Raw genomic sequence first — 24,897 nt, 5'->3', positions numbered from 1 at the left:
TATACTGGCAACGTTTTGATTCACTGAATGCTACCCCAGTCAATCTGAAAAAAAATCATCGATTTCACGCAAAAATAATGTTATACAGTTTGTTGACTGTTCTGAAAGGTATATGAGGGGTAGCTGACTATAATTCCGTGAAGACGTATAGCTAATTTTGATTTGTTATTTTTAACAGTCATAAAAATAAGATAAGATAAAATTTGCAAAAATAAGGGTTTTTTGCAATTGTGTCAGTCAGTTGTTTATGTATTTTAATTCTGTAACTCGAAAAATGAAGAAATTGTTAAGATCTATGTCAAAACCCAAGCCATTTCAATATTTATTTTCAACAGAAGAGTTTAATATACTGCTAATTTAATAACTGTCTTTGTATAAATTAACATGTTCAATGAATGTTCTTTATCGAGACATTTAGTTGTTATTTAGTTTAAATCTTTCAAATTTTAGGCAACCGATTATAGAGTGGAATTTACTAAATGGTGGGGCAATGAATTTAAAACTGTGAAATTTCCTCCAGGTGGAACCATTTTTGACTATTTCATAGACCACGAAACTAAACAATTTGTTCCATGGACAGAGAGTCTTGGCAGATTTGAATTAGATCCAGATGTACCATTACAGGTAACTGAGAATGACATATTATTCAACAAATTTTTAGGTACCTCCTGTAATAAAATTAACTTTTTCATATAAATTTTATATGTAAATCCATAAATGTTACATCATTTATAACACAAAAAACGCTGCACCGATTTTAATATTTGGTTTTTTGAATTCGTCTCAGCTCCGAAAAGCAAAGTAACACAAGTTGAGACGATAAGCTATCATCATGGATCATGTCTTCGTGTTCTGCAATAAGATGTAGAGGAGGTAAATCCAACAAAACTTCAAGGGCCGCTGTGGGAGTGGTCCTCATGGCTCCTGAGAAGTTAAAGCATGTTCACCGCTGCGCTGTAGTTGAGCCAACTGGACCTAAACTGAAAACAGTCTAGCCCGGGGTTACCACACGATAGGCGCATACAGAATAGTATATATATATAGTCAGTATAGGCTTTATCATGGATTGGCGTTCAGATGTTCCTTCCATGTCAGTTTAGAATCCAGGATCACTTCTAGGTACTTCACTGGCTTGGAAATAGATAAAGCCGTACCATAGAGGCTAAGCTCTCTAGTATATCTGATGGTCATTCTCGGAGTAAACGAACCACAGCAGTCTTTTCACGATTAACCCCTAGTGACGGCTCCCGGCACCACTCCTCAACGATCCCGAGGCCACTTGAGTGACCTCGTGCTATGTTCCCGTGAAGAGCCCCTCAATCAGTAAAACTACATGATTGGCATAGGCTTGAACATACATACCTTGTTCGGACAGTCGCTTATGAACGCCGTCGACCACCAGGCACCACAGCAGGAGGGACAGAACTCCACCCCGAGATGCCGACACCCGAACACAACAACTGTTCCGGTACGCATCTATCTGCCTCTAAGAAAGCGGAGGCTGGATCCACCTGAGCAAGCTGCCGCCAACCCCATGCTTTTCAGCAGCAACACACATGGAATCAAAAGTAGCGCAGCTAAAGGCTCCCTCAATATCCATAAAGATACCCGCTTCCGATCTAGCACCCGCTCCACCCTGTAGACAAGGTGATGCAGGACCGTCTCATAAGATTTCCCGGCGTGGTAGGCGTACTAATAAATACGACCCTAGTCCTCCTCTTGGGAATATACCCTATCGCAAGACAGGCCCTAAATAGGTGTGGGGCAATGTGGAACCCTGCTGAAGCAACGCCAGTATAATTTCATGCTCACCTGGTAACTTGAAGAAAGCAAAACCCCTAACAGTCCAGCACACCTTCGTATACGATCCTACCTCCTTCGCCATCCGGAAGTCCCCCATTCGCGGGAGCCTAATCGTAGCTAAGACAATATCATCGTCCTTGCCATCGAGAAGTGAGCGTCCAAGAGAATCCTGAGGGCTTCCTCGGCAGTGGAAGATAGGCTTCCACTAGGAGAACGCACTTGACCCACCCCCGGATAGAGAATACGTATCATCTCAATACTGTGGTTCTAATTTCTATTCCCAACTTTCCATTGATTAATACTGCTTTCATCTTTCAGCTTTTCATCATTGAAAGCTATTGGAAGTTATTAACATTTTCTTTTTATTACAGGCAGTTTTAGTACACACTGCAGAATCTATACGAGTTAGATACTTCTTAGATCTTCTACTGAAAAAACGGACACCAGTGATGTTGGTAGGAAACGCAGGTTGTGGCAAGACGGTTTTGGTCAATGAAAAACTAGCCTCACTTTCCGAAAACTACGCAATTACTAATATTCCTTTCAACTTTTACACCACATCCGAAATGCTGCAAAAAATATTAGAGAAGCCTCTGGAGAAAAAAGCGGGAAGGAATTATGGCCCCCCGGGGAGTAAGACTATGATTTATTTTATTGATGACATGAATATGCCTGAAGTGGATGGATATGGAACTGTACAACCACATACGTTGATCAGGCAGCATTTGGACTATAGACATTGGTAACGGTTATTTTACTACACCTATCAAGTAATTCCTAATTTATTTTTTTATGAAAATTATAAATTATATACAGATTGTATGAGGCTTGAGTCTTTTTAATCACCAAGAAATATCTTAACTAAAGTAAGGAACCTATCTCATTTTAGTATGGGTAATAAAAGCTTACAATCTTGTTGTCGTGATTGTGCGATTGCAGTGAAGAGTTGGTTTATTAGGGTACCCCGTCAAAATAGCCCCGACATAATATCCCGTACACAAAATAGCTCCGACAAAATAGCCTGTAGACAAAATAGCCGCGGAATAATAGCTCGCCCACAAAATAGTCCCGACAAAAGAGCTCCCTTCAGAAATAATCATGAAATAATCCTCTAAAAATACATTTTTTCGGAAATGGTAATTATCCTCTATTCAGATATTTATCATAACCACATTAAATAAAAATAGTCTTTTCAGATAACTCGAACCCTGTCTTCTGTTTCAAATTCAATGTTCAAGCCAGCTCTCGCCCGCCAGCCATCGGCCTCTTGGTAGTTTGAACATTTAATTTAAGCGAAAATCAATGTTTATTTGTGATATAAACTTTTTTGTCTGATTTCTGACAGCAGTAAAATATATTTTGAATTAAATAAATTACATACATTCTTGTTTTTTTGTCAAATAATTTAAATTAAAAAAAAGTTTTTGAACACCTTGTATAAATAATTATGTAAATATTTATATTACTGAATAGAGAATTAAATATCCTTTCAAATGAGCTAGCACACGACCCCTATTCTCATTTAAAAAATCATTAATTACGTCATCACGCCCAGATGAATGACGTCACTAGTATGACGTATATACCACAATATCATAATTTAAAAATAAAAACCGACCTATTTCAGGAATTTTCCTTAACGTCGCGGGTTTACGAAATAACGAAGTTATTCCTTTCATTTGCACCATACTGTATGTCTGAATTGCCGATATGAATGAGTCAGATTAAATTTAACTATTAAAACAATTTTTTACTAAGCAACAACATTTTTGTTTAATTTATTAATATTTTGTATTTTGATAACGACGTTCGAAGTGGAAGTCGAAAAGTTAATCAAATCATTTTTTAAGTTAAATTGTGGCTTATTTCCCAATTAGAATAGTAATTTAAAATAAATGGTACTCTGTTAAAAGGTAAAACTTATTTATTGGGGGTGTTTTCGCCGGGGCTGTTTTAGCCGGGGCTGTCTTGACCGGGGCTATTTTTTGTGCGATCTATTTTGTCGGGGCTATTTTGTTTACAAGTTATTTTGTCGAGGCTATTTTGTATCCGGGCTATTTTGGCGGGGCTCTTTTGACCGGGCCATTTTGACGGGTCACGTTTAACAAGCGAATGGGTCGATAATTTTGTAGGTCAGTTTTATCTCCTTTTTTATGCTGCAGAATAGTTACAGTCTTATTCCATTTAGTCTTAGTCGAACGAGATTGGATAAAAAACTATATCTGTACCAAATCAGAGAGTAAGCTGGATTTAGATCAAAGCGTGGCACTAACGACCACCTACAAACGATAAAACAATCTATTGAAATATCCATAGAATACAACAGACCTCTGGTATTAGTATTTATAGATTTCCACAAAGCGTTTAACTCTGTTGAACTAGATAGTGTAATTGAAGTATTACAATATTTATAGAAATGCAATAAACGTAATAAAGTTAAGTGTATTTTATAGTAATTGGCTCAGTGGAAAAATATCCCAATAATAAAATTACACCTTTTAAACCCCAATTCCAACGACGCAATGAAGTTTGTGTTGAAGCGGTTTACCAATTTAAACTTCAGCAGAGAGAGAGAGAGAGAGAGAGAGAGAGAGAGAGAGAGAGAGAGATAGAAAATATATAATAGTGAAAAGGAACGAGAGCACAGTTTGCACCCCACAGTATTGTAAAATTAAAAATATTTACTTTTATGATAAAATATGTCTCCAAGAATATCAAGGTACGCCGCCACAGTGGTCGGTAATTTTTTTTTAAATTGGTTAATTCATCATCATCATCATTCCTCAACCTCTTGCATCCACTGGTGGATATAGGTCTCCTCCATATTCTTCCACTGTTCTCGATCTTGTGCCTTCTGTATCCAATTTCCTCCTGTTTTTCTCAAGGCATCCATCCATCTTTTTAGTGGTCTATCTCGGTGTCTTATCTTCTCTAGATTTGTATTCTGAGTCTTTTGGTCCACCTATTATCATTTAAACGTGCTACATGTCCAGCCCATCTCCATTTGGCGTGTGCAATTTTTTCTATTACGACATCTGTCACTTTTTTCCCCTCTGTTACTATCCTATTTGGTACCATATCTCTTATTGTTATTCCCAACATTGGTCTTTCCATTTTTCTTTGGGTTATTCTCAATTTATTTGCCGAATGTTTAATTAAAGTTGGTTTAATGGTTTCGGAACCATATGTAATTACCGGCAGTATGCATTGGTTGTAAACTTTTTTCTTCAAGCAAATCAGTGGATATGCGACTCTGGATCTTATTTGATATGAATATGGTTCATTCATACAATGGTAAAAACCTTAACACAACGTAGTTAGACCACTACGTAGTAAAATTACCACGGCACTGAACGTATCAGCTCCCCAGTTCAGTCGAAAGGAGAACGCTTTAGCACCTGAATGTTAATTTTCTTTGAATTGTATCATTGTACCGACAATTCATCGTAAAAGATCCACGCTCCTCAACACAACAAAAATAGGGTATAGAGGCAAAAATTAGGGTTTGGTATTAGCCTAAGAATCATAAATAACAAACAAGCCGCGCCGTCCACGTGTGCAATGTGTACGGCGCACACAGTGGGCCACTAGAGTGTTACAAAAATTTTACGCAGAACAAAACAACCCTTACCTATTTACCCACCTTGCCACCCTGTATATCTCAACTAACTAACTTCGTTAGCAAAAGTTTACAATCAAAAACAATGAATATGCAGCCTGCCTTAAACGCTTTACAAGAGTTAAGGGCATAGGCGCAAAATTTCGCGCCAATGTGTTTTAAATTCATTCATTTCTTTCAAATCCTGAGAAAACTAATAGCTAGTTTTGAACAGTTTAAACCCAGAATGAAAGATTGCATTATTACCGAGGGCCGAAAGTCCCTGAAAACTTAGTAGAAATTTAGTAGTGTGATTTTTAACTTCAAATATCTCATTCAAATAAAATTTTTTGATCCTTTCAAATAAAACTTTCGGCCCTCGGTAATAATGTAATCTTTCATTATGCGTTTAAATTTTTCAAAAATACTTCTTAGTTTTCGCATGATTCGAAAAAAATGAACGCATTTAAAACACATTGAATCGAAATTTTGCGCCTACGTCCTTAAAACAATTCTTGCTCTAGTTTCGGATAGATAGCAAATTTAATGATGTTATTACTAAAGCAAATCAAACTGCAGAGAAACTGGATGAGGTGCCCAGTTTTCAACCAGCCACACAGTTACGGCGTCGGCGTCGGAATAAGAACAGACAGTTCGATTACGAACATAAAGACGAACCGATTTTGGATCCTAAAATGTCATACAAAGTTCATTTTTTTTATTGTGTTCTCGACCAAGTATGAATTTCAGTAAATGAAAGATTTTCCATATTGGAAAATCATGTTGATTCTTTCAAATATTTATATAATTTGAACGACAGTACAGAAAACTCACAATTAAAACTTTTGTGTAGAAATTTCTAAAAAAAATGAGATTCAATGATCATCTAGATATAGAGGGAGACGATTTATTTGAAGAAATTATACAGCTTCTGCCTTTGTTAAAAGAATTAAATAATGATGTTTGTAAAATTTTATAATTTATATTTTTAAACGAATTTACTGCAGTTTGCCCAAATTTAACAATAGCTCTTATCCAATAGCACCATATGGTGCTATCCTCAATAGATATATTATAAAAAGATTTTTCGAACTGAAGGCGCGAGAAGTTAATTTTTTATAAAATAGCTAAGTATTTAATGTTTACTTACCTATATCTTTAGTGTTTTATGCTGTTACGTCAAATATTTATTTTTATTTAATTATTTTCCTGTGCATGTGTAAGAATTTTTAGCTATTTTTGGTTACAATAAATAATGGTTCATTGCACTGATAACAAATTTAAAAAAAAATTGCTATTTTACGTTGCGTTGAATCTATTTCATGTTGCGTTGAATCATGTCGTCAGTTTTTATCTTTTTCCGTGGAATTTCTTTTTTATACCTGCCTTAGGACGTGCTTTTGAAACCCTTGATTGGGATCATAAAATATTAAGTGTAGACGGGGAAAGACTGTACTGCCTGAGTTGATGACAGTTTTGATAGGAGATGACGTAGTCCAAATCAACACCATGTTAGAAGAACTGAAAAAAGTCTGCAGACAAATCGGTTTAAAATATTCCCAAAACAAATATATGATGAACCTTGTCGTGTGGTGCCAATTAGATTATAATTTCAATACAGACCAATTTATAAAACAATATGTTACCTTGCAACGCTGGTAACCTTGTACATTCAGCAAATTATTATGTAAGTGTCACGACTTGATATTAAATTTAAAATGCAGGCCCGGAGAAAGTAGAAATAATACTATTGTCGACGTATGCCCGTTTGGGTTATCCCACGATATACGTTATCTCCTGTATATAATGAAAATTAAGAAAAGAGGTTCCTTTTCATGTAACCACATTATTTTGTGATATACTTCAGTTCAGTTTAAGCAAATTGTAAAAATGGCAAATCCATTAACATGCATTCATGATTGTAGGTATGACCGAAACAAGCTAAGTCTCAAGGAAATCCATAATTGTCAATACGTCTCGTGTATGAACCCAACTGCTGGTAGTTTTACAATTAATCCTCGACTTCAGCGCCATTTCTGTGTATTTGCCATTTCTTTTCCTGGGACGGAGGCACTGACAACTATTTACAAAACAATATTAAGCCAACATTTCAGTAATGCAGAACTCAAGTTTCCTTCGTATATTGCGAAAATGTGTGACAACGTTGTTGCTGCTACAGTCGTCTTACATCACAAAGCATCTCAAATATTCCTTCCAACTGCTGTCAAATTTCATTACATTTTTAATTTAAGAGACATCTCTAACGTTTTTCAGGTAAGTTTTTAAAATATATAATAATTGAAAGACTAAATTTTCAATCTAATAGCACATAAAATATCACTAAAAATATTATTCAACATCCCACCAGACTGTAAACAATGGGAACATTCTCGGGTTACACCTCCGAGGTTTCTAAAATTTGCATGCCATAACAAATGATGAGACTAAAGAAGATGGGGGAATTTTACAATTTATAATTCACGTCCCATCTGCTCAGCACGGTAAAGTTCCAACGAGAATGGTTCCATTCGTACTCCATATTGCTAACTAATATTTTTAGTGTTATTTTATGTGCTATTAGGTTGAAAATTTAGTCTTTTGCTAGCAGTTGCCGCTAGGGTATCCATGCCATTTCGTTCGTTGCAATTCGTAAGCACGCCGGGGTTAGTGCTGGTTGGGTCAGAGAGAGCAGCATATGTGCCTCCTGATGAGAAACTAATAAGTTTAGAAACCGGTAGAGGTGCTTGCTGCAATCTCTGATTAAACTAGAATATGATGCGGCTGTAGTTTTGTGTTGCAAAGAAATTGAAAATTGTTATTCATTTTTGATATAATAATTGCTTTAAATTTTATATATTCAAGTCGCGTTAGACGAAAAAAAGGCCTAACCTTGCATGGCGAGCTGCCCGAAATAATATTATTTTAGCCATTAGAGAGGGTCAATAGTAGTGTAAATTTAAAATCGCGACTGCATTCTGTGGTTACGTTAGCCGCCATCTTTTAATTTAAAGGAAAACCATGATGGAGAGTTTTGCTCAATATCTCCACCATTTTCGACAAAAATGGTAGGGACTAAAATTGTTGAAAGTGAAATTGTTTCCAAGAAACGTTTTACAGTTTATTTTTTGGGAGGACGAATTAAGGGGGGAAATAGTGAAGAAAAGGAGAACCATAATTATTGAATTATCTCATTATTAACTTTACGGCATAATTTTATATAAACAAAAATGGAGAGAATTATATTTTATACAATTTTGATCTCTTTCATTTTTGTGCTAAAATCAATATTTGAGGTCGTACGTTTGCGATAAAAGTGCGAGCGCAAGATATAGGAATTGTTTTTGTTCAATATCTCGGCCATTTTAAACTCTTCGACAAAATGGTAACAACTTAAATTGTAACAACAATTTCAAATACAATTTCAGCCGGTGTTATGTAATAATAGACCATGGATTGGCCTTTTGTGCCCTCTGGACATTTGTCCGTTGATCTGAATTGGTACCATATGTAATCGGCACCGATATTTTAAGATATCGTTTCACAGAATGTTCTTTCAGATGATTGTATCGATCAGATTTTTACGTTTTTATTGTAATTAAGTTTAATTCTACTGTTACCATTAATGTATTTAACTTTAATATCCGGTGCGTTAATTGTCTTCAAATGATTATAAATTTTTCTAGGGCCTCTTATTTAGTACCAATGAATGTCTAAGCCAACCAACAGATGTCGTAAGATTGTGGTTACATGAATGTCAACGAGTTTATGGTGATAAATTAACCGAAGAGAAGGATATAGATGCTTTCTCAAAATTACAGCTAGATGTTTTTAAGAAAAACTATGAGGTAACATTATTTTTAAGTATTTTACTAAATTTCTTTAAAAATGTTTTATAGACCTTATTTTTTGCGCGATTTTTCATCCCAAAAGTCATCATGATAGTTATTTTGATCCCAGAATAGCAATAGGCCTGAGCTGCTCGCAAACCAGAGAATGAATGCAGATTTAGTTTTTGGCTTACATTGCAGGGTTGACACATTTCCTATAAATATTGACTGAATTATTTGAATGTACGGAAATGTTGTTTGCATAAACCATTGTTTTGCAAAATAATGTCCCCTATATCGTTTGTTTATAAAATATCCTTCAAGTACCGTAATCCATTTAATAGTCGCATACAATTTTATTCGATAAGAATAATTATTTGATTTTCGTCTTAGTTTCTCAATGTTGTTCTTTAATTCTGTCGCAATAGTCCATGTGGTGAGACCGCTCCCGTCTGAAAAAATTTCTGATTCGGTTTCTTTGTGGATTCCTATTCAAAAATTTCCCTTTTAAACAGATCTGAAGGGTGCCGGGCGGAATTTTTGGGCAGAAATTGTTTAAACAATTTTTTTAAACAAATACAAAAGATCACGTTTTTTTGCTCTGAAATATATATATATATATATATATATATATATATATATATATATATATATATATATATATATATTTTAAGTTTTTTCGGTCATTCTAAACAAGAAAGGTATCTTGTAATTTTTCTCAAAAATTGATAGTTTTCGAGTTATAAGCGATTTAAAATCTGAAAAATGCGAAAATACGCATTTTCTAGGCTTAAAAACTCATATTTAAATTAGCATTTTTGAGGTTGCCAGATACTTAATTTCAAGGTTAAATATTTATACTATATTAATTTATACGATTTATCGCCGCACATGTTTATCCGATTTTTTTGCCGGTGCGGCGCGCTCTATTTCAAAAATCTCCTATTTTCCTCCGAAAAATATTTTTTCTAGATTCTTTGGGATATTCTAAATAAAATAAGTTTCTTGACATTTTTCTTAAAAGTTAATAGTTTTAAAGTTATAAGCGATTTAATATCCGAAAAATGACAAAAAAACGTAGGTATTTTTGGTTTTTAAATCGCTTGTAACTTTAAAACTATTAACTTTTGAGAAATATGTCAAGAAACTTTTTTTATTTAGAATGTCCCAAAGAATCTATAAGAAATATTTTCCGGAGGAAAATAGGAGATTTTTGGAAAATCGGATGGACATGCATATTTAACAATTAAAAAACATCGATTTAAATTAAGGTTATACGCGATCACTCTTCAGAATCTTGAAGCTGAATGTTTAAACTTTAATGGCAACCTAAAAAAGACTAATTTAAATATGAGTTTTTAAGCCTCAAAAATGCGTATTTTCGCATTTTTCAGATTTTAAATCGCTTATAACTCGAAAACTATCAATTTTTGAGAAAATTTACAAGATACCTTTCTTGTTTAGAATGACCCACGAAACTTAAAAATATATGTTATGGAGCAAAAAAAGGTAATCTTTTGTATTTGTTTAAAAAAAATTGTTTAAACAATTTCTGCCCAAAAATTCCTTCCGGCACCCTTCATATTTGTTTAAAGGGGACATTTTTGGATAGGAATCCATACAGAAACCGAATCAGAAATTTTTCCAGAGGGGAGCGGTCTCACCACATGGACTACAAGTACTTTTAATAAGATGACAGTTCTTATTTTTTTTATATGTTTTTTATCAAAATGAATTATTGCAGGAAATTGACGAATCAATTGTCTTGGAAAAACCAAATATTTATTGCCATTTTGCTGGAGGTATTGGTGAACCTAAGTACATGCCAGTAAAAAAGTGGATCAATTTAACAAAATTGCTAAACGAAGCTATGGTAAGTTATAATGATTTGGTAGCAGCAATGAATTTGGTTCTTTTCGAAGACGCGATGATGCACATATGCAGGTAAGTCAATTTTAATTTTACGTAAATAATTCAGACGGGATCTGTTTTAAATTGAACAATTTCTATAGGTAAAATAAGAAAATCTACGGTTTCGTTTTGATTTAAATCTGTCTCCGTCCATCCTCCGATAGTACTATTTCTAGGTCTACCTGTTGTCAATGAGGCTCTGAGGAAGACAAATGTTTCTTATTTTACTAATTCCATACTCTGTATTAGAGTACACAGACTCGTTTCATACGGGTTTTCTGAACCTCAAATTGGAATATTTTCCTAGCGGTGCCTTTTGGTATTGTCATACCTAGGTTAAACAGAGAACTTGAATCGAGTCGAAATTAATTCCACAATTTCTATAGGAGTCTAATTTTTGCTAAAATCACTTCAGAATTTATAAATTATCACGATATGCCCCAATCGCAAACCTTGTGCTTAATTCTTTATGTAACAAAACCTAAAAAAATCTAAAACTTTAACTTTCTGCATCCGTATTGTCGCCAATAATTCGAGAGATATTGCTCCGGCAACAAAAAATGATACTCAGCGAACGGCTCCACGGGCGAGAAATTGACGCTAGCAGTAACCGTAAAACGAACTTAAGGTTCCGCGGAACGGAATAGGAATAGCCGAACTGTACCGACTACAGGACTTACGCGTAGTCGGTTCAGTTCGGCTATTCCTATTCCGTTCCGTGGAACCTTAAGTTCGTTTTACGGCTACTGCTAGCGTCAATTTCTCGCCCGTGGAGCCGCAGCCTTAGAAGGTAAAAGTTTCGTTTTTCAATTTACCATAATATTTGACTAGATAGAAATTGATAATTTGATGTTTATTGTTTGAAAAGTAGCAATAATTGGGAAAAAGTGCAAAAATCGAGTTTTTCCATTAAATTTTTTCGACCTCTTAGACATAACTTACAGCTTTCATATTCAACCTATAAAAACTCTATTATACGACTGAAACGCGTGATAAATTTCGTTAGGATCAGTTTAATAGTTTCTGCATACCAAATAATTTTACAATCCAAGGTCTGCAAAAAAAATTGCACATTTTCAAAATTATGCTGGGCCAAAAATAATTACTTTAAATAGTCGAAATTAATACGTTAAATAAAGCCTCAAGTTTTTAAACGCACTATGAACAATTTAAATCGGTAAACTAGCAGAGTAGGGGATTTTTTTAAATTTTGTAAAAATTCACTTTTTACTCGGCGCGCGAAGGGGCTTTCCCCTCCACCATAAATTTAAAAAATTCCCTAGACTCTCCTAGTTGACCAATTTCAATTTTTTAAGGTGCGTGTGAAAGCATGAGCCTTTCTTTATATGTAAAAAAATCGATTCGACTATTTAAAATGGCTCAGTTTAATTTTGGCCCAGTAAAATTTTGCAAATTTACATTGTTTTTGGATATCAAAATTATTATGAAATAAGTATCCCGAATAAAGCACGTGCCTCCTAGTGGCGGGATACGGACAACAATACATTGGCTTATAGGGCAGTCCTTACAGTAGGGATCCTGGCCTATACAGAAAAATGCAGGCGGGTGTGGGGTAATACTGCTCTTTGGTTGCATTGGTGGTGTATTGGCTAAACGTGCAGGGCAGGGTATGGTGCTGATAGAAAAGGCATTCAGGCATCATATGTCCGAACAAAACCTTTTCAGGCCATAATAATGAAAAGACCTTCTCCAACGCAATAAACACTGATACTGAAATGATGGCATCTCCTGAGGTAAAATGTTCCGGAATTAAAATGAGCCTCCGTTCGGATCTCCGGGTGAGGACTATCTCAGAGGGAACACCATTACAGGTTAGAAAAATCAGGATAGGGTCTTGGAATCTTGGTAGTCTCACAGGTAAGAGTCTGGAGTTAGTGGATGCGCTCAAACGAAGGAGAGTTCAAATTGCGTCAATTCAAGAAACTAGGTGGAAAGGTCAAAGGGCGAAAGAACTAGGTAAAGGTTACAAATTGTGGTATGCAGGGAGTAGTAACACTAGAAATGGAGTTGGTATAATTGCTGATAGTGAAATGAAAGATAACGTAGTGTAAGTTGTAAGAACGAGTGATAGAATGATGTCAGTGAAAGTTGTAGTTGATAAAGAGGTATTGAATGTTGTGTGTGTGTGTGTGTGTGTGTGTGTGTGTGTGTGTGTGTATGCTCCTCAAACAGGTCTGGGTGAGAATGAAAGAAGAGCTTTCTATGACCAATTAGGAGACGTCCTGAGTGATATTCCGTCAGAGGAGAAAGTTATAATAGGAGGTGATTTCAATGCACATGTGGGCCAAGCCAAGGCAGGATACGAAGCAATACATGGCTACATGGCAATACAATACTATTAGGCTTTGGAACTAGAAATAAAGCTGGAGATAACATGCTTGAATTAGCAACAGAATTGGCTTTGGCGATTGTTAACACATTCTTTAAAAAGAGAGAAACTCAACTTATTACCTACAAAAGTGGACAACATCAATCCCAAATAGACTACTTCATGATAAGGAAAGAAGACATACGTGAATGCAAGGACTGCAAGGTAATAGTTAGTGAGACAGTAAGCCAACAACATAAGCTGCTTGTTCTGGACATCGAAGTAAAAAGTGAAACTAAAAAAAATATCGGAGAGGACCACAAAAAATCAAGTGGTGGCTGCTAAAAGATGAGAAAGAAGGTCTATTCAGGAGAAGAATAGTAGAAAAAATATGTTGGAACATGAAAGGAAGCCCTAATACAATTTGGAGAAAAATGGCCAGTAGTATTAGAGAGACGGCTATTGAAATACTTGGGAAAACGTCAGGAAAAAAGTTTGAGGATAAAGAGTCTTGGAGGTGGTCAAACGAAGTACAAGGAAAAATAAAAGAGAAGAGAAAATTATATAAAAAGTGGCAAGAAACTAGATCCGACACAGATCTTCAAAACTATATGGTGGCGAAAAAGGAAGCGAAAGTAGCAGTAGCAAAAGCCAAAGCAGAAGCGTATTCAAACCTATACGATCAACTTGATACCAGGGAAGGCGAAACGAAGATATATAAAATAGCCAAACAGAGAGCAAAGAAAGCAAAAGATTTTAATCAGATTAGATGTATCCGAGATGAAAATAATAAAATACTAGTTCACGAAAGGGATGTCAAAAAGAGATGGAGAAAGTACTTTGACAGCTTATTAAATGAAGAATTTGACAGACAGCCTGTAGAGTCAACGGAGACAGTAGCAGCAATGGTCACCAAAATAACAAACGATGAAGTGGCTCAAGCGCTTCAAAAAATAAAGAAAGGAGAAGCGGTAGGACCAGATGATATTCCTGGGGAAGTATGGAGAGTATTGAGAGAGACAGGAACAAGGTGGTTAGCAGGTCTATTTAATAGAATTATGGAAGCTGGACAAATGCCAGACGAATGGAGAAGCAGTATACGGGTCCCTGTTTACAAAAACAAGGGAGTATACAACAATGTACAAACTACAGGGCTATAAAATTGCTTAGCCACACCATGAAAATATGGGAAAGAGTAATTTATAGACGGATACGTGAAGAGACCGAAATATCCGAGAATCAATTTGGCTTTATGCTGGGCAGATCAACAACAGATGCAATTTTCATTATAAGGCAGTTGATGGAAAAATACAGGAGTAAAGAAACAAGCGCTCATATGGTATTCCTTGATCTTGAGAAAGCATATGATAGAGTTCCTCAAGAGATTCTGTGGTGGGCACTCAATAAGAAAGGAGTCCCTGGTGAATATGTAAAGATTGTGAGGGGTATGTATGAGGGAGTAACGACTAGTGTTAGGACAGGTGTGGGAGAGACTGATAAATTTCATGTGAAAGTAGGATTGCACCAAAGCTCTGTGTTTAGTCCGTATTTATTCTCATTAGTTTTGGACCAGATAACAGCGAAACTACAGGGTAACATTCCATGGTGCTTAATGTATGCTGATGATGTCGTGTTAGTAGGAAATAGTGAAAGAGACTTAGAACAAAAACTGGAACAGTGGAGGCAAGCTCTGGACGAAAAAGGTTTAAAACTTAGTAGGACAAAAACAGAGTATTTGGAATGTTCATTTAAAGATGGAGTTACTACAAATAAAATGGTATCTTTGGATGGTGAACTGAATTTAAAAAGCAATAGTTTTAAGTACCTGGGATCGGTATTACAGAGTAATGGAGAAATAGATGGAGATGCATGCAGTAGAATTAGTGCTGGATGGATGAGGTGAAAAGAAGCGAGTGGTGTGTTGTGTGACAGAAGAATTCCAATAAAGCTGAAGGAAAAATTCTATAAAACAGCCATAAGACCGGCTATGACGTACGGAACTGAATGCTGGGCAGCGAAGAAGAAAGAGGAACAACGAATGCATGTGGCGGAAATGAGAATGCTTAGATGGATGAGTGGAGTGACAAAGAAGGATAAAATTAGAAATGAGTATATTAGGGGAACTCTAGGTGTGGCACCAATTGATGCCAAAATCTGAGAGCATATTTTAAGACGGTTTGGTCATGTTCAACGTCGAAACGTTAATCACCCAATACGAAGAATAGCTGAAGTGCAGATTCCTAGAAGGAGTAGGGGAGGAAGATCAAAGAAGACCTGGGGGGAGACGATAAGGCAGGACATGTTGGTAAAGGGGATTGACATTGATATGACCCAAGATAGAATTGTGTGGGGAAATGCAATTAGGGAGGCCGACCCCGCATAGGGATAAGGCAAAGAGAATGATGATCAAAATTATTATGCAAAAACTATTAAACCAGTACTGACGAAATTTATCACTTGTTTCACTCGAAATTTTTCAAAAATTCACTTTTTGCTTTGCGCGCGAAGGCACTCTCTCCTCCACCATAAATTTAAAAAGTTTCCTAAGATCTCCTAGCGGACCAATTTCAATTATTCAAGGTGCGTTTAAAAGCATGAGCCTTTCTTTATTATATGTAAAAAGATTGATTCGACTATTTAAAATAGCTGAGTATAATTTTGGCCCAGTATAATTTTGCAAATTTGCATTTTTTTGGATTCCAAATTTTTTATGCAAAAACTATTAAACCAATCCTAACGAAATTTATCACTCGTTTCATTTGCAAAAATTCACTTTTTGCTCGGCGCGCGAAAATGCTTTCCCCTCCACCATAAATTTAAAAAAATCTCTAGGCTCTCCTAGTGGACCAATTTCAATTTTTCAAGATGCGTTTGAAAGCATGAGCCTTTCTTTATATGTAAAAAAATCGATTCGACTATTTAAAATCGCTCAGTATAATTTTGGCCCAGTATAATTTTGAAAATTTGCATTTTTTTTTATTCCAAAATTATTATGCAAAAATTATTAAACCAATCATCCTAACGAAATTTATCACTCGTTTCATTTGCAAAAATTCACTTATTGCTAGGTGCGCGAAGGGACTTTCCCCTTTACCATAAATTTAAAAAATTCTCTAGCCTCTCCCAGTGGACCAATTTCAATTTTTCAAGATGCGTTTGAAAGCATGAGCCTTTCTTTATAATATGTAAAAAATCCATTCGGCTATTTAAAATGGCTGAGTATAATTTTGGCCCAGTATAATTTTTCAAATTTGCATTTTTTTGGATTCCAAATTTTTTATGCAATAACTATTAAACCAATCCTAACGAAATTTATCACTCGTTTCATTTGCAAAAATTCACTTTTTGCTCGGCGCGCGAAAGTGCTTTCCCCTCCACCATAAATTTAAAAAATTCTCTAGGCTCTCCTAGTGGACCGATTTCAATTTTTCAATGTGCGTTTGATCATGCCTTTCTTTGTATATAAAAAAATCGATTCGACTATTTAAAATCGCTCAATATAATTTTGGCCAAGTATAATTTTGCAAATTTGCATTTTTTTGGATTCCAAAATTTTTATGCAAAAACTATTAAACCAATCCTAACGAAATTTATCACTCGTTTCATTTGAAAAAATTCACTTTTTGCTCGGCGCGCGAAGGAGCTTTCCCCTCCACCATAAATTTAAAAAATTCTCTAGGCTCTTTTATTCTAGTGGACCAATTTCAATTTTTCAAGATGCATCTGAACGCATGAGCCTTTCTTTGTATGTAAAAAAATCGATTAGACTATTTAAAATGGCTGAGTATAATTTTGGCCCAGTATAATTTTGCAAATTTGCATTTTTTGGATTCCAAAATTTTTATGCAAAAACTATTAAACCAATCCTAACGAAATTTATCATTCGTTTCATTTGCAAAAATTCACTTTTTGCTCGGCGCGCGAAAATGCTTTCCCCTCCACCATAAATTTAAAAAAATCTCTAGGCTCTCCTAGTGGACCAATTTCAATTTTTCAAGATGCGTTTGAAAGCATGAGCCTTTCTTTATATGTAAAAAAATCGATTCGACTATTTAAAATCGCTCAGTATAATTTTGGCCCAGTATAATTTTGAAAATTTGCATTTTTTTTTATTCCAAAATTATTATGCAAAAATTATTAAACCAATCATCCTAACGAAATTTATCACTCGTTTCATTTGCAAAAATTCACTTATTGCTAGGTGCGCGAAGGGACTTTCCCCTTTACCATAAATTTAAAAAATTCTCTAGCCTCTCCCAGTGGACCAATTTCAATTTTTCAAGATGCGTTTGAAAGCATGAGCCTTTCTTTATAATATGTAAAAAATCCATTCGGCTATTTAAAATGGCTGAGTATAATTTTGGCCCAGTATAATTTTTCAAATTTGCATTTTTTTGGATTCCAAATTTTTTATGCAATAACTATTAAACCAATCCTAACGAAATTTATCACTCGTTTCATTTGCAAAAATTCACTTTTTGCTCGGCGCGCGAAAGTGCTTTCCCCTCCACCATAAATTTAAAAAATTCTCTAGGCTCTCCTAGTGGACCGATTTCAATTTTTCAATGTGCGTTTGATCATGCCTTTCTTTGTATATAAAAAAATCGATTCGACTATTTAAAATCGCTCAATATAATTTTGGCCAAGTATAATTTTGCAAATTTGCATTTTTTTGGATTCCAAAATTTTTATGCAAAAACTATTAAACCAATCCTAACGAAATTTATCACTCGTTTCATTTGAAAAAATTCACTTTTTGCTCGGCGCGCGAAGGAGCTTTCCCCTCCACCATAAATTTAAAAAATTCTCTAGGCTCTTTTATTCTAGTGGACCAATTTCAATTTTTCAAGATGCATCTGAACGCATGAGCCTTTCTTTGTATGTAAAAAAATCGATTAGACTATTTAAAATGGCTGAGTATAATTTTGGCCCAGTATAATTTTGCAAATTTGCATTTTTTGGATTCCAAAATTTTTATGCAAAAACTATTAAACCAATCCTAACGAAATTTATCATTCGTTTCATTTGCAAAAATTCACTTTTTGCTCGGCGCGCGAAGGGACTTTCACCTCCACCATAAATTTAAAAAATTCTCTAGGCTCTCCTGGTGGGCCAATTTCAATTTTTCAAGATGCATCTGAACGCATGAGCCTTTCTTTGTATGTAAAAAAAATCTATTCGACTATTTAAAATGGCTCAGTATAATTTTGGCCCAGTATAATTTTTCAAATTTGATTTTTTTTGGATTCCAACATTATTATGCAAAAACTATTACTTAAATCAATCCTAACGAAATTTATCACTCTTTTCAGTTGTATTATAGAGTTCCTAGGCAGAATATGAAGGCTGTAAGTTATGTTTAAGAGGTCGAAAACATTTAAAGGAAAAATTCCATTTTTTTTATTGTTGAAGTGAAAATATGTGTAGGTATTTGAAAGCCGCTTGAAATGTTTTTGAGCCAGAAGTGAGAGAAGCTAACTATTTAGCAGATACAAGAGCGTTTCTTTCCAGTTTGAGCCAAAAGAGATAAACTAAAAAACTTTTTGTTAGTAAAATGGTTTTTTGTTCTTTGGGGTTGCTGAAGAAATAGTTGCGGTTCTTTCCTATGTGAAGTAAATATATATTTGCGTCATTAGATTGTCAAAGCGCAAAAACCAATCTCACCCCGTCCGGGATAGAAGGTGGGAATTAGGTAATGAAGGTGCGGTATGCCAGGGGGTGGCTTCAAAGCTATTACTACTACTCGGCAAAGGCGATTGAACATGTGTTAAAATAAGAAGGAGATATGTGGAATTTGAACAAAATCTTGGATGTCGATAATTCAGGACGATAATAATACATATTAGAAGTCTAATACATCTATAAATAATAGGTCATCAAGATAGTGATTCAGAAACTCTCATGTTTCGTGATCTTAACGAATACACTGAATTGTGAAAATACAGCTAAAATATTTGGTTCGTTTATATTTTCAATCTGAGTTCTATGTTTTGAATATGAATTGTTTAAATGTAAAATTTACGATTTTTCGTAAAATTACAAGTGTGAAGGATTATATCAGCATCCAAAATAAAAGCAACTCATATTCATTTAATTTTTAAATATCTTAAAACAAACATCGCCGGTTGTTGTAAATAACTAGGTGACACAGATTTCCCAATATAATGCACTATGCACTTGTTTCAAGAATGCCTGAGTCAGCTATTTTGATATAATTATTTCATGGTCGAATCGTGTCAACAATCATAACATAAACAATCACAGGTTTATTTATACATACGGAGAAAGTATTACGGGAGCAGTAATTATTCATCATTCATTATTAAACCATCAATGTAGTTAGAATATAGACTTTCGTCCACCAACTAGTTACTGATATATTTAGCAGTGATCAAATAAATATATTATGAGTACTTAGTGTATTCCTACCCTAGCGAGGTTCATCTCCACATTACTACAACATATTTTATTATACAAGTACACGATAATATCTTATATCTACATTTTTTTTGTATGTTCACTAGTCTATTCTACAAACTTTTTTTATTAATACTTGAACCACAAATAAATTGGTATTTTTAGAATTATACCTTATTCCACGAATATACGTCTGTTTTGGATAATTTCGACAACGAATATTTTATTGTGCAAAATATGAAGAACGAAAATAAATTGCAAATCACATTGCTGTTTATTGGAATAATTATTAAAGCCATTTACTTTCGTACTTCGTATGTTGCACACTGAAATATTCGTTGCCGCGATAATCCAAAACAGACGTACCTATGTTGGTGGAATGAACCATACCACCTAGTTTTTTCATTCTAATAAGTTATTTAATGTCCACTTTACATCATCAATAAATTGAACAAGAAATTGACAAAGTTATTCAAGGTCAAATTTGACTTATACAAAACACAATTCTACATCCAATTTTGCCGTGAATAAAGAGAAAATAAAGAAATTTGAAAAAATAAAACATATCCAATTGTTCTATTTCATCAAATTCCTTCATTTTCTTTTACAAACCATACATTTTGTGCACGTCAAATTTGGCCTTGAATAATTTTGTCAATTTCTTGTTCAATTTATTGTTGATGTAAAGTGGACTTAAGACATGGCAGGTTATCCGACAGGACAGAATGGAAAAATATTTTCAAGCTCAAGCAGGCCAAGACTCACAAAGGGTTGTAGCGCCATTAGAGAAGAAAAAGAAGAAGAAGAAGAAAAAGAAGAAGTTATTTAAAAAAAATTTGTAATTTTAAGGACTCTTTCAACACTTTTTACAGTAAAGATATACTTGTAAACAATATGTTTTGAAATTTACAGCTTATTTTCAAAGTTTATTTTTCATTGTAGCCAACAAATATTTTTTGGCAAACAGAATGTAAAAATGAGTGTGTGATAAATAATTTTGTCTTCAGCTTTTCAGGATTCAGAGGCTTAAATAGTATTATAATAAGAATCGGCTATTGTATAAAATAAAGGGTCTGGTATTGCTATATTTCCTCAATAACGGTGGACATACATAGGTCAAAGTCTTTAATTCACAATATTTTTAGCGACAGACTCGCAAGTCTAGACTCTAGACTCTATACCTAATTCTGCTGTTTCTATACAAAAATTTTTTGCATAAAGTGTCTCTTAAAATGCAATTTAAAAAAAATTAAAAGATGCAAAAAGAATTATTATTATTATTATTTATTATGTAATCTAATTAAAATATTTAATTAAATTCCATACTTACTAATTACATTACCCATTATTTGCTTTTAGAATTAACAGAATATTAGAATCTCCACGTGGAAGCGCATTATTAGTTGGAGTCGGAGGGAGCGGAAAACAGTCTTTATCCAGATTAGCAGCCTTTATATCATCTCTAGAAGTTGCTCAGATACAACTTAAAAAGGGATATGGAGTTTTGGATCTTAAAAAAGAACTGTCCTCTTTATATCTGAAAAGTGGTTTAAAAAATGTTGGAATAATGTTTTTAATGACGGACGCACAGGTACAGTAGCCTACATAAATATTTTTTAGTGCACACGAATAATTTTTCAAAGCTATTTAAATTATGGTTTTCTGTATAGGAAGCATTTTCAGAATATCATATTTTATACAAAAATCATCTTTATTTGGTACGTTGAAAACAAAATAAGTAATTCTTTCACACTCTAATTGAACTTCTCTCATTTTTTTCGGTGTTTTTAAAAGGCAAACCTGAAGCAAGACGTACATATCTCATCTCGGAGGTCACCTATTATTCTAGATATGTGGAGCCTTTTGCAATCTCCACAAATCTAAACATATAAATTATACCTATTATATAGATATCTCAGGATTAGGTAACATAGGCCTAGTTAGGCTAACAACAGTTATGCACTCAGATACCAAATAAATAAGATCAGTTTAAACATTAATACATACCACACGTATCTATTAGACCTGGATCCAGCGTACCAAAAAAAAGTTGATTAATAGCAAGCTGAAAATTTGTTAATAGCTTATCGGTGTCTACAAATCGGTGTGACAAAATACATGGGACGTTTTCGTAATCTGACGTTCCAAATTTTTAAACTGTTCCACAATTAAAACTTTCCATGTTCCAGTGTTTCCGTATAAATTTTCAGCTTACTATTAATCAAGTTTTTTTTGGTACGCTGGATCCGGGCCTATATGTGGTATGTATTCATGTGATATTCTTTATAGTCTAGGTGCCAAATAGAGGTCACCGTGGCTTTTTCAATTCTGATGGGAAATTTAAGTATTTTTTATGTATTTTGGCTACAGATTACGAATTTCAGGGATGGATTTCTGTCCGAGTCGTCAAAAATTGTTATAAACAAGTTAGTTGTTTAGAAGGCTCTAGCTTGTAAACTAAAAGAGAAAAATGAATATTTTTCAAACAAAATTTGTTCCTTAATAAAAAAAGAGATATTGTCGTTTAATAAACTGAAATTTAATAATTAGAACTCAATATATTTTAAAATTAGTGCATAATGCAACCTGAAAATTGCAAAATAAGTATTCTTTGAAGCTTTCTCGATTGCAACTCGGCTTCTACGTACATTAATTTGTTTATAAGGGTTTTAAGCAAATTTGAGCAATTATAATTTATACTTTAGAACAATAATCATAGAAGAACTCAAAAAATAAAATTTGAACTTAGTAAAATGTTCGTATGTTTATTTTTGGTCAAGATATAAATATATTAATTGCGAGCTCTGAGGGGCAAGATCGGCTCAGAGCGAAAAAGTTCGCGCGCGAACCTCTCCATCCTGTTCAGGATATGATGAAATATCAAATAGTTTAATCAAATTTTGTACCTTTGAGCTAGCTACCATTTGATTCTCACACATTCTCAACAGGTGTATTTCCTTATGCACAGAAATTAGCATTAGTTAAACCTCTGTTCAGCAAGGGTGATAAATATAAAAATTAAATAATAATATTAATAAAACTGCTGGAGTTTTCAAAAATTTATTTGTGACAGTTTTTAAAAAGTTTAATGGTTATCAAATATTTCCTTTTCCATCGTTTATCTATATTCTAGGTTCCCAACGAACAATTTCTTGTATTGATTAATGACATGCTAGCCTCCGGAGAAATCCCAGACATGTTTCCAGACGATGAAATCGAAAATATCATAGCTGGCGTTCGTAACGAAGTTAAAGGAGCTGGAATGCTGGATACACGAGAAAATTGCTGGAAATTTTTCATAGATCGTGTAAGAAGACAATTAAAAGTGGTACTTTGTTTCTCTCCAGTAGGGTCTACTCTCCGAGTTAGAGCCAGAAAGTTCCCGTCATTAATTAATTGCACACAAGTAAACTGGTTTCATGAATGGCCACAGGAGGCGTTGGTATCGGTTGCTTTACGGTTTTTGGAAGATATTGATGTTTTACCCGTAAGTTTTAATTAAATATTATATCTATTTGCTCTGCGTAATATCCCTATATTTAGCATATAAAATACATACAAATATTTATACATTTTACTCCAATATTTACTTTTAGGTCGATTTGCATGACTCCTCAGCGCGTTTCATGGCATATGCGCATACTTCTGTAAATGCAATTTCAAAAGTATTTCTGCAAAACGAAAGAAGGTACAATTATACAACACCTAAATCTTATCTAGAACAAATCAACCTATATTCTAAATTGTTACGTCAAAAATCAGAAGAACTTAGACAAAAAGTACTTAGACTAGAAAATGGTTTAGACAAACTAAGAAGCACGTCTGTTCAAGTTGACGAATTAAAGAAAAAACTGGCAATACAAGAGATCGAGCTTAAAGAAAAAAATGAAGCTGCGGATAGATTAATTGAAATAGTTGGTGTAGAAACAGAGAAGGTTTCCATAGAAAAGAATTTGGCAGACGAAGAAGAAGAAAGAGTTGCAGTTATAGCGGAAGAAGTTAGTAAAAAACAAAAAGACTGCGAGGAAGATCTACTGAAAGCAGAACCGGCTTTACTGGCTGCTCAAGAGGCTTTAAATACATTAAATAAAGCGAATTTAACTGAGTTAAAGTCGTTTGGTTCTCCTCCAGGTATGTTTTTATAATAAGAATGAAAAGTAAGTTAAAACACGATTTAATAAACAAACAATAATTTCAATCAAATATTCTATTCAAATTCTGTCTTCAGAACTAATAGTCTTAATAATTGTAGGAGCTGTAACCAATGTTACTGCAGCTGTAATGGTACTTTTGTCACCTGGCGGTAAAGTTCCTAAGGATAGAAGTTGGAAATCTGCTAAACTGATGATGGCAAAAGTAGATACTTTTCTTGATTCTCTTATTAATTATGACAAAGAAAATATTCATCCTGAGGTTACAAAAGCGATTGAACCATATCTTAAAGATGCAGAATTCGAACCAGAATTTGTGAGGTGATTACTATAATTTTGTTTTTGATGCAATAACATATCCTATATAGCGTAAATGTTTACACCATACGCCTATCAGACACCTGCATATTCTACCCTAAGTAGCAGATTTATTTAGAATTTTAAACTACTGTGTAAGTCTTTTTATTTTTCTTACACCGGGTCAGGATTCGAACATCCTAGGAGAGTAAAAGACTAAAATTATGAAAAAACTATATTCTTCTAAAGGTGCCTATCTTCTAGTGATGTTGCACAACAGTTGGAAATTGATCAGTTGACTTTGGACCAGTCCATTTCCTAAGATTATCCAGCCATATACTTCTACCCAGGCAACCAAATAACGTTTACAAAACGTCTTTTATCACCAAACCACGTCACTTTATCACGTTTTTTCGACGTCGAAAGTCACGTGAATATCACGTTTTAAATACGTGATCTAAAAAACGTAATTTTTGACGTGGTTTTTTAGATTTATTTTTCATGTTATGGTTTTAAAAATACACAATAATTATTCGTATGGGCATTGTTGGTATTGCAATTTTT

The 24,897-nt window shown here is 34.2% G+C and overlaps 1 protein-coding gene across 1 annotated transcript in view; it reads left to right on the top strand.

The window, feature by feature from the left end:
- LOC114342807 (dynein beta chain, ciliary) overlaps window positions 1-24,897 on the top strand; it is a 399,165-nt gene that overhangs the window by 185,585 nt on the left and 188,683 nt on the right. Inside the window, exons 26-34 of the mRNA XM_050645369.1 lie at window positions 451-624; window positions 2,175-2,545; window positions 7,327-7,675; window positions 9,085-9,246; window positions 10,973-11,172; window positions 21,245-21,476; window positions 23,019-23,372; window positions 23,482-24,016; window positions 24,138-24,357. Of these exons, the coding sequence (XP_050501326.1) occupies window positions 451-624; window positions 2,175-2,545; window positions 7,327-7,675; window positions 9,085-9,246; window positions 10,973-11,172; window positions 21,245-21,476; window positions 23,019-23,372; window positions 23,482-24,016; window positions 24,138-24,357 (2,597 nt within the window). The remainder of the gene's footprint in view (window positions 1-450; window positions 625-2,174; window positions 2,546-7,326; window positions 7,676-9,084; window positions 9,247-10,972; window positions 11,173-21,244; window positions 21,477-23,018; window positions 23,373-23,481; window positions 24,017-24,137; window positions 24,358-24,897) is intronic.

Source organism: Diabrotica virgifera, chromosome 3, assembly GCF_917563875.1.
Source record: "Diabrotica virgifera virgifera chromosome 3, PGI_DIABVI_V3a".
In the NCBI taxonomy this organism is placed as follows: domain Eukaryota; kingdom Metazoa; phylum Arthropoda; class Insecta; order Coleoptera; family Chrysomelidae; genus Diabrotica; species Diabrotica virgifera.
The sequence above is the reverse complement of the archived record's forward strand: the minus strand, read 5'-3'. Positions and strand labels throughout refer to the sequence as shown.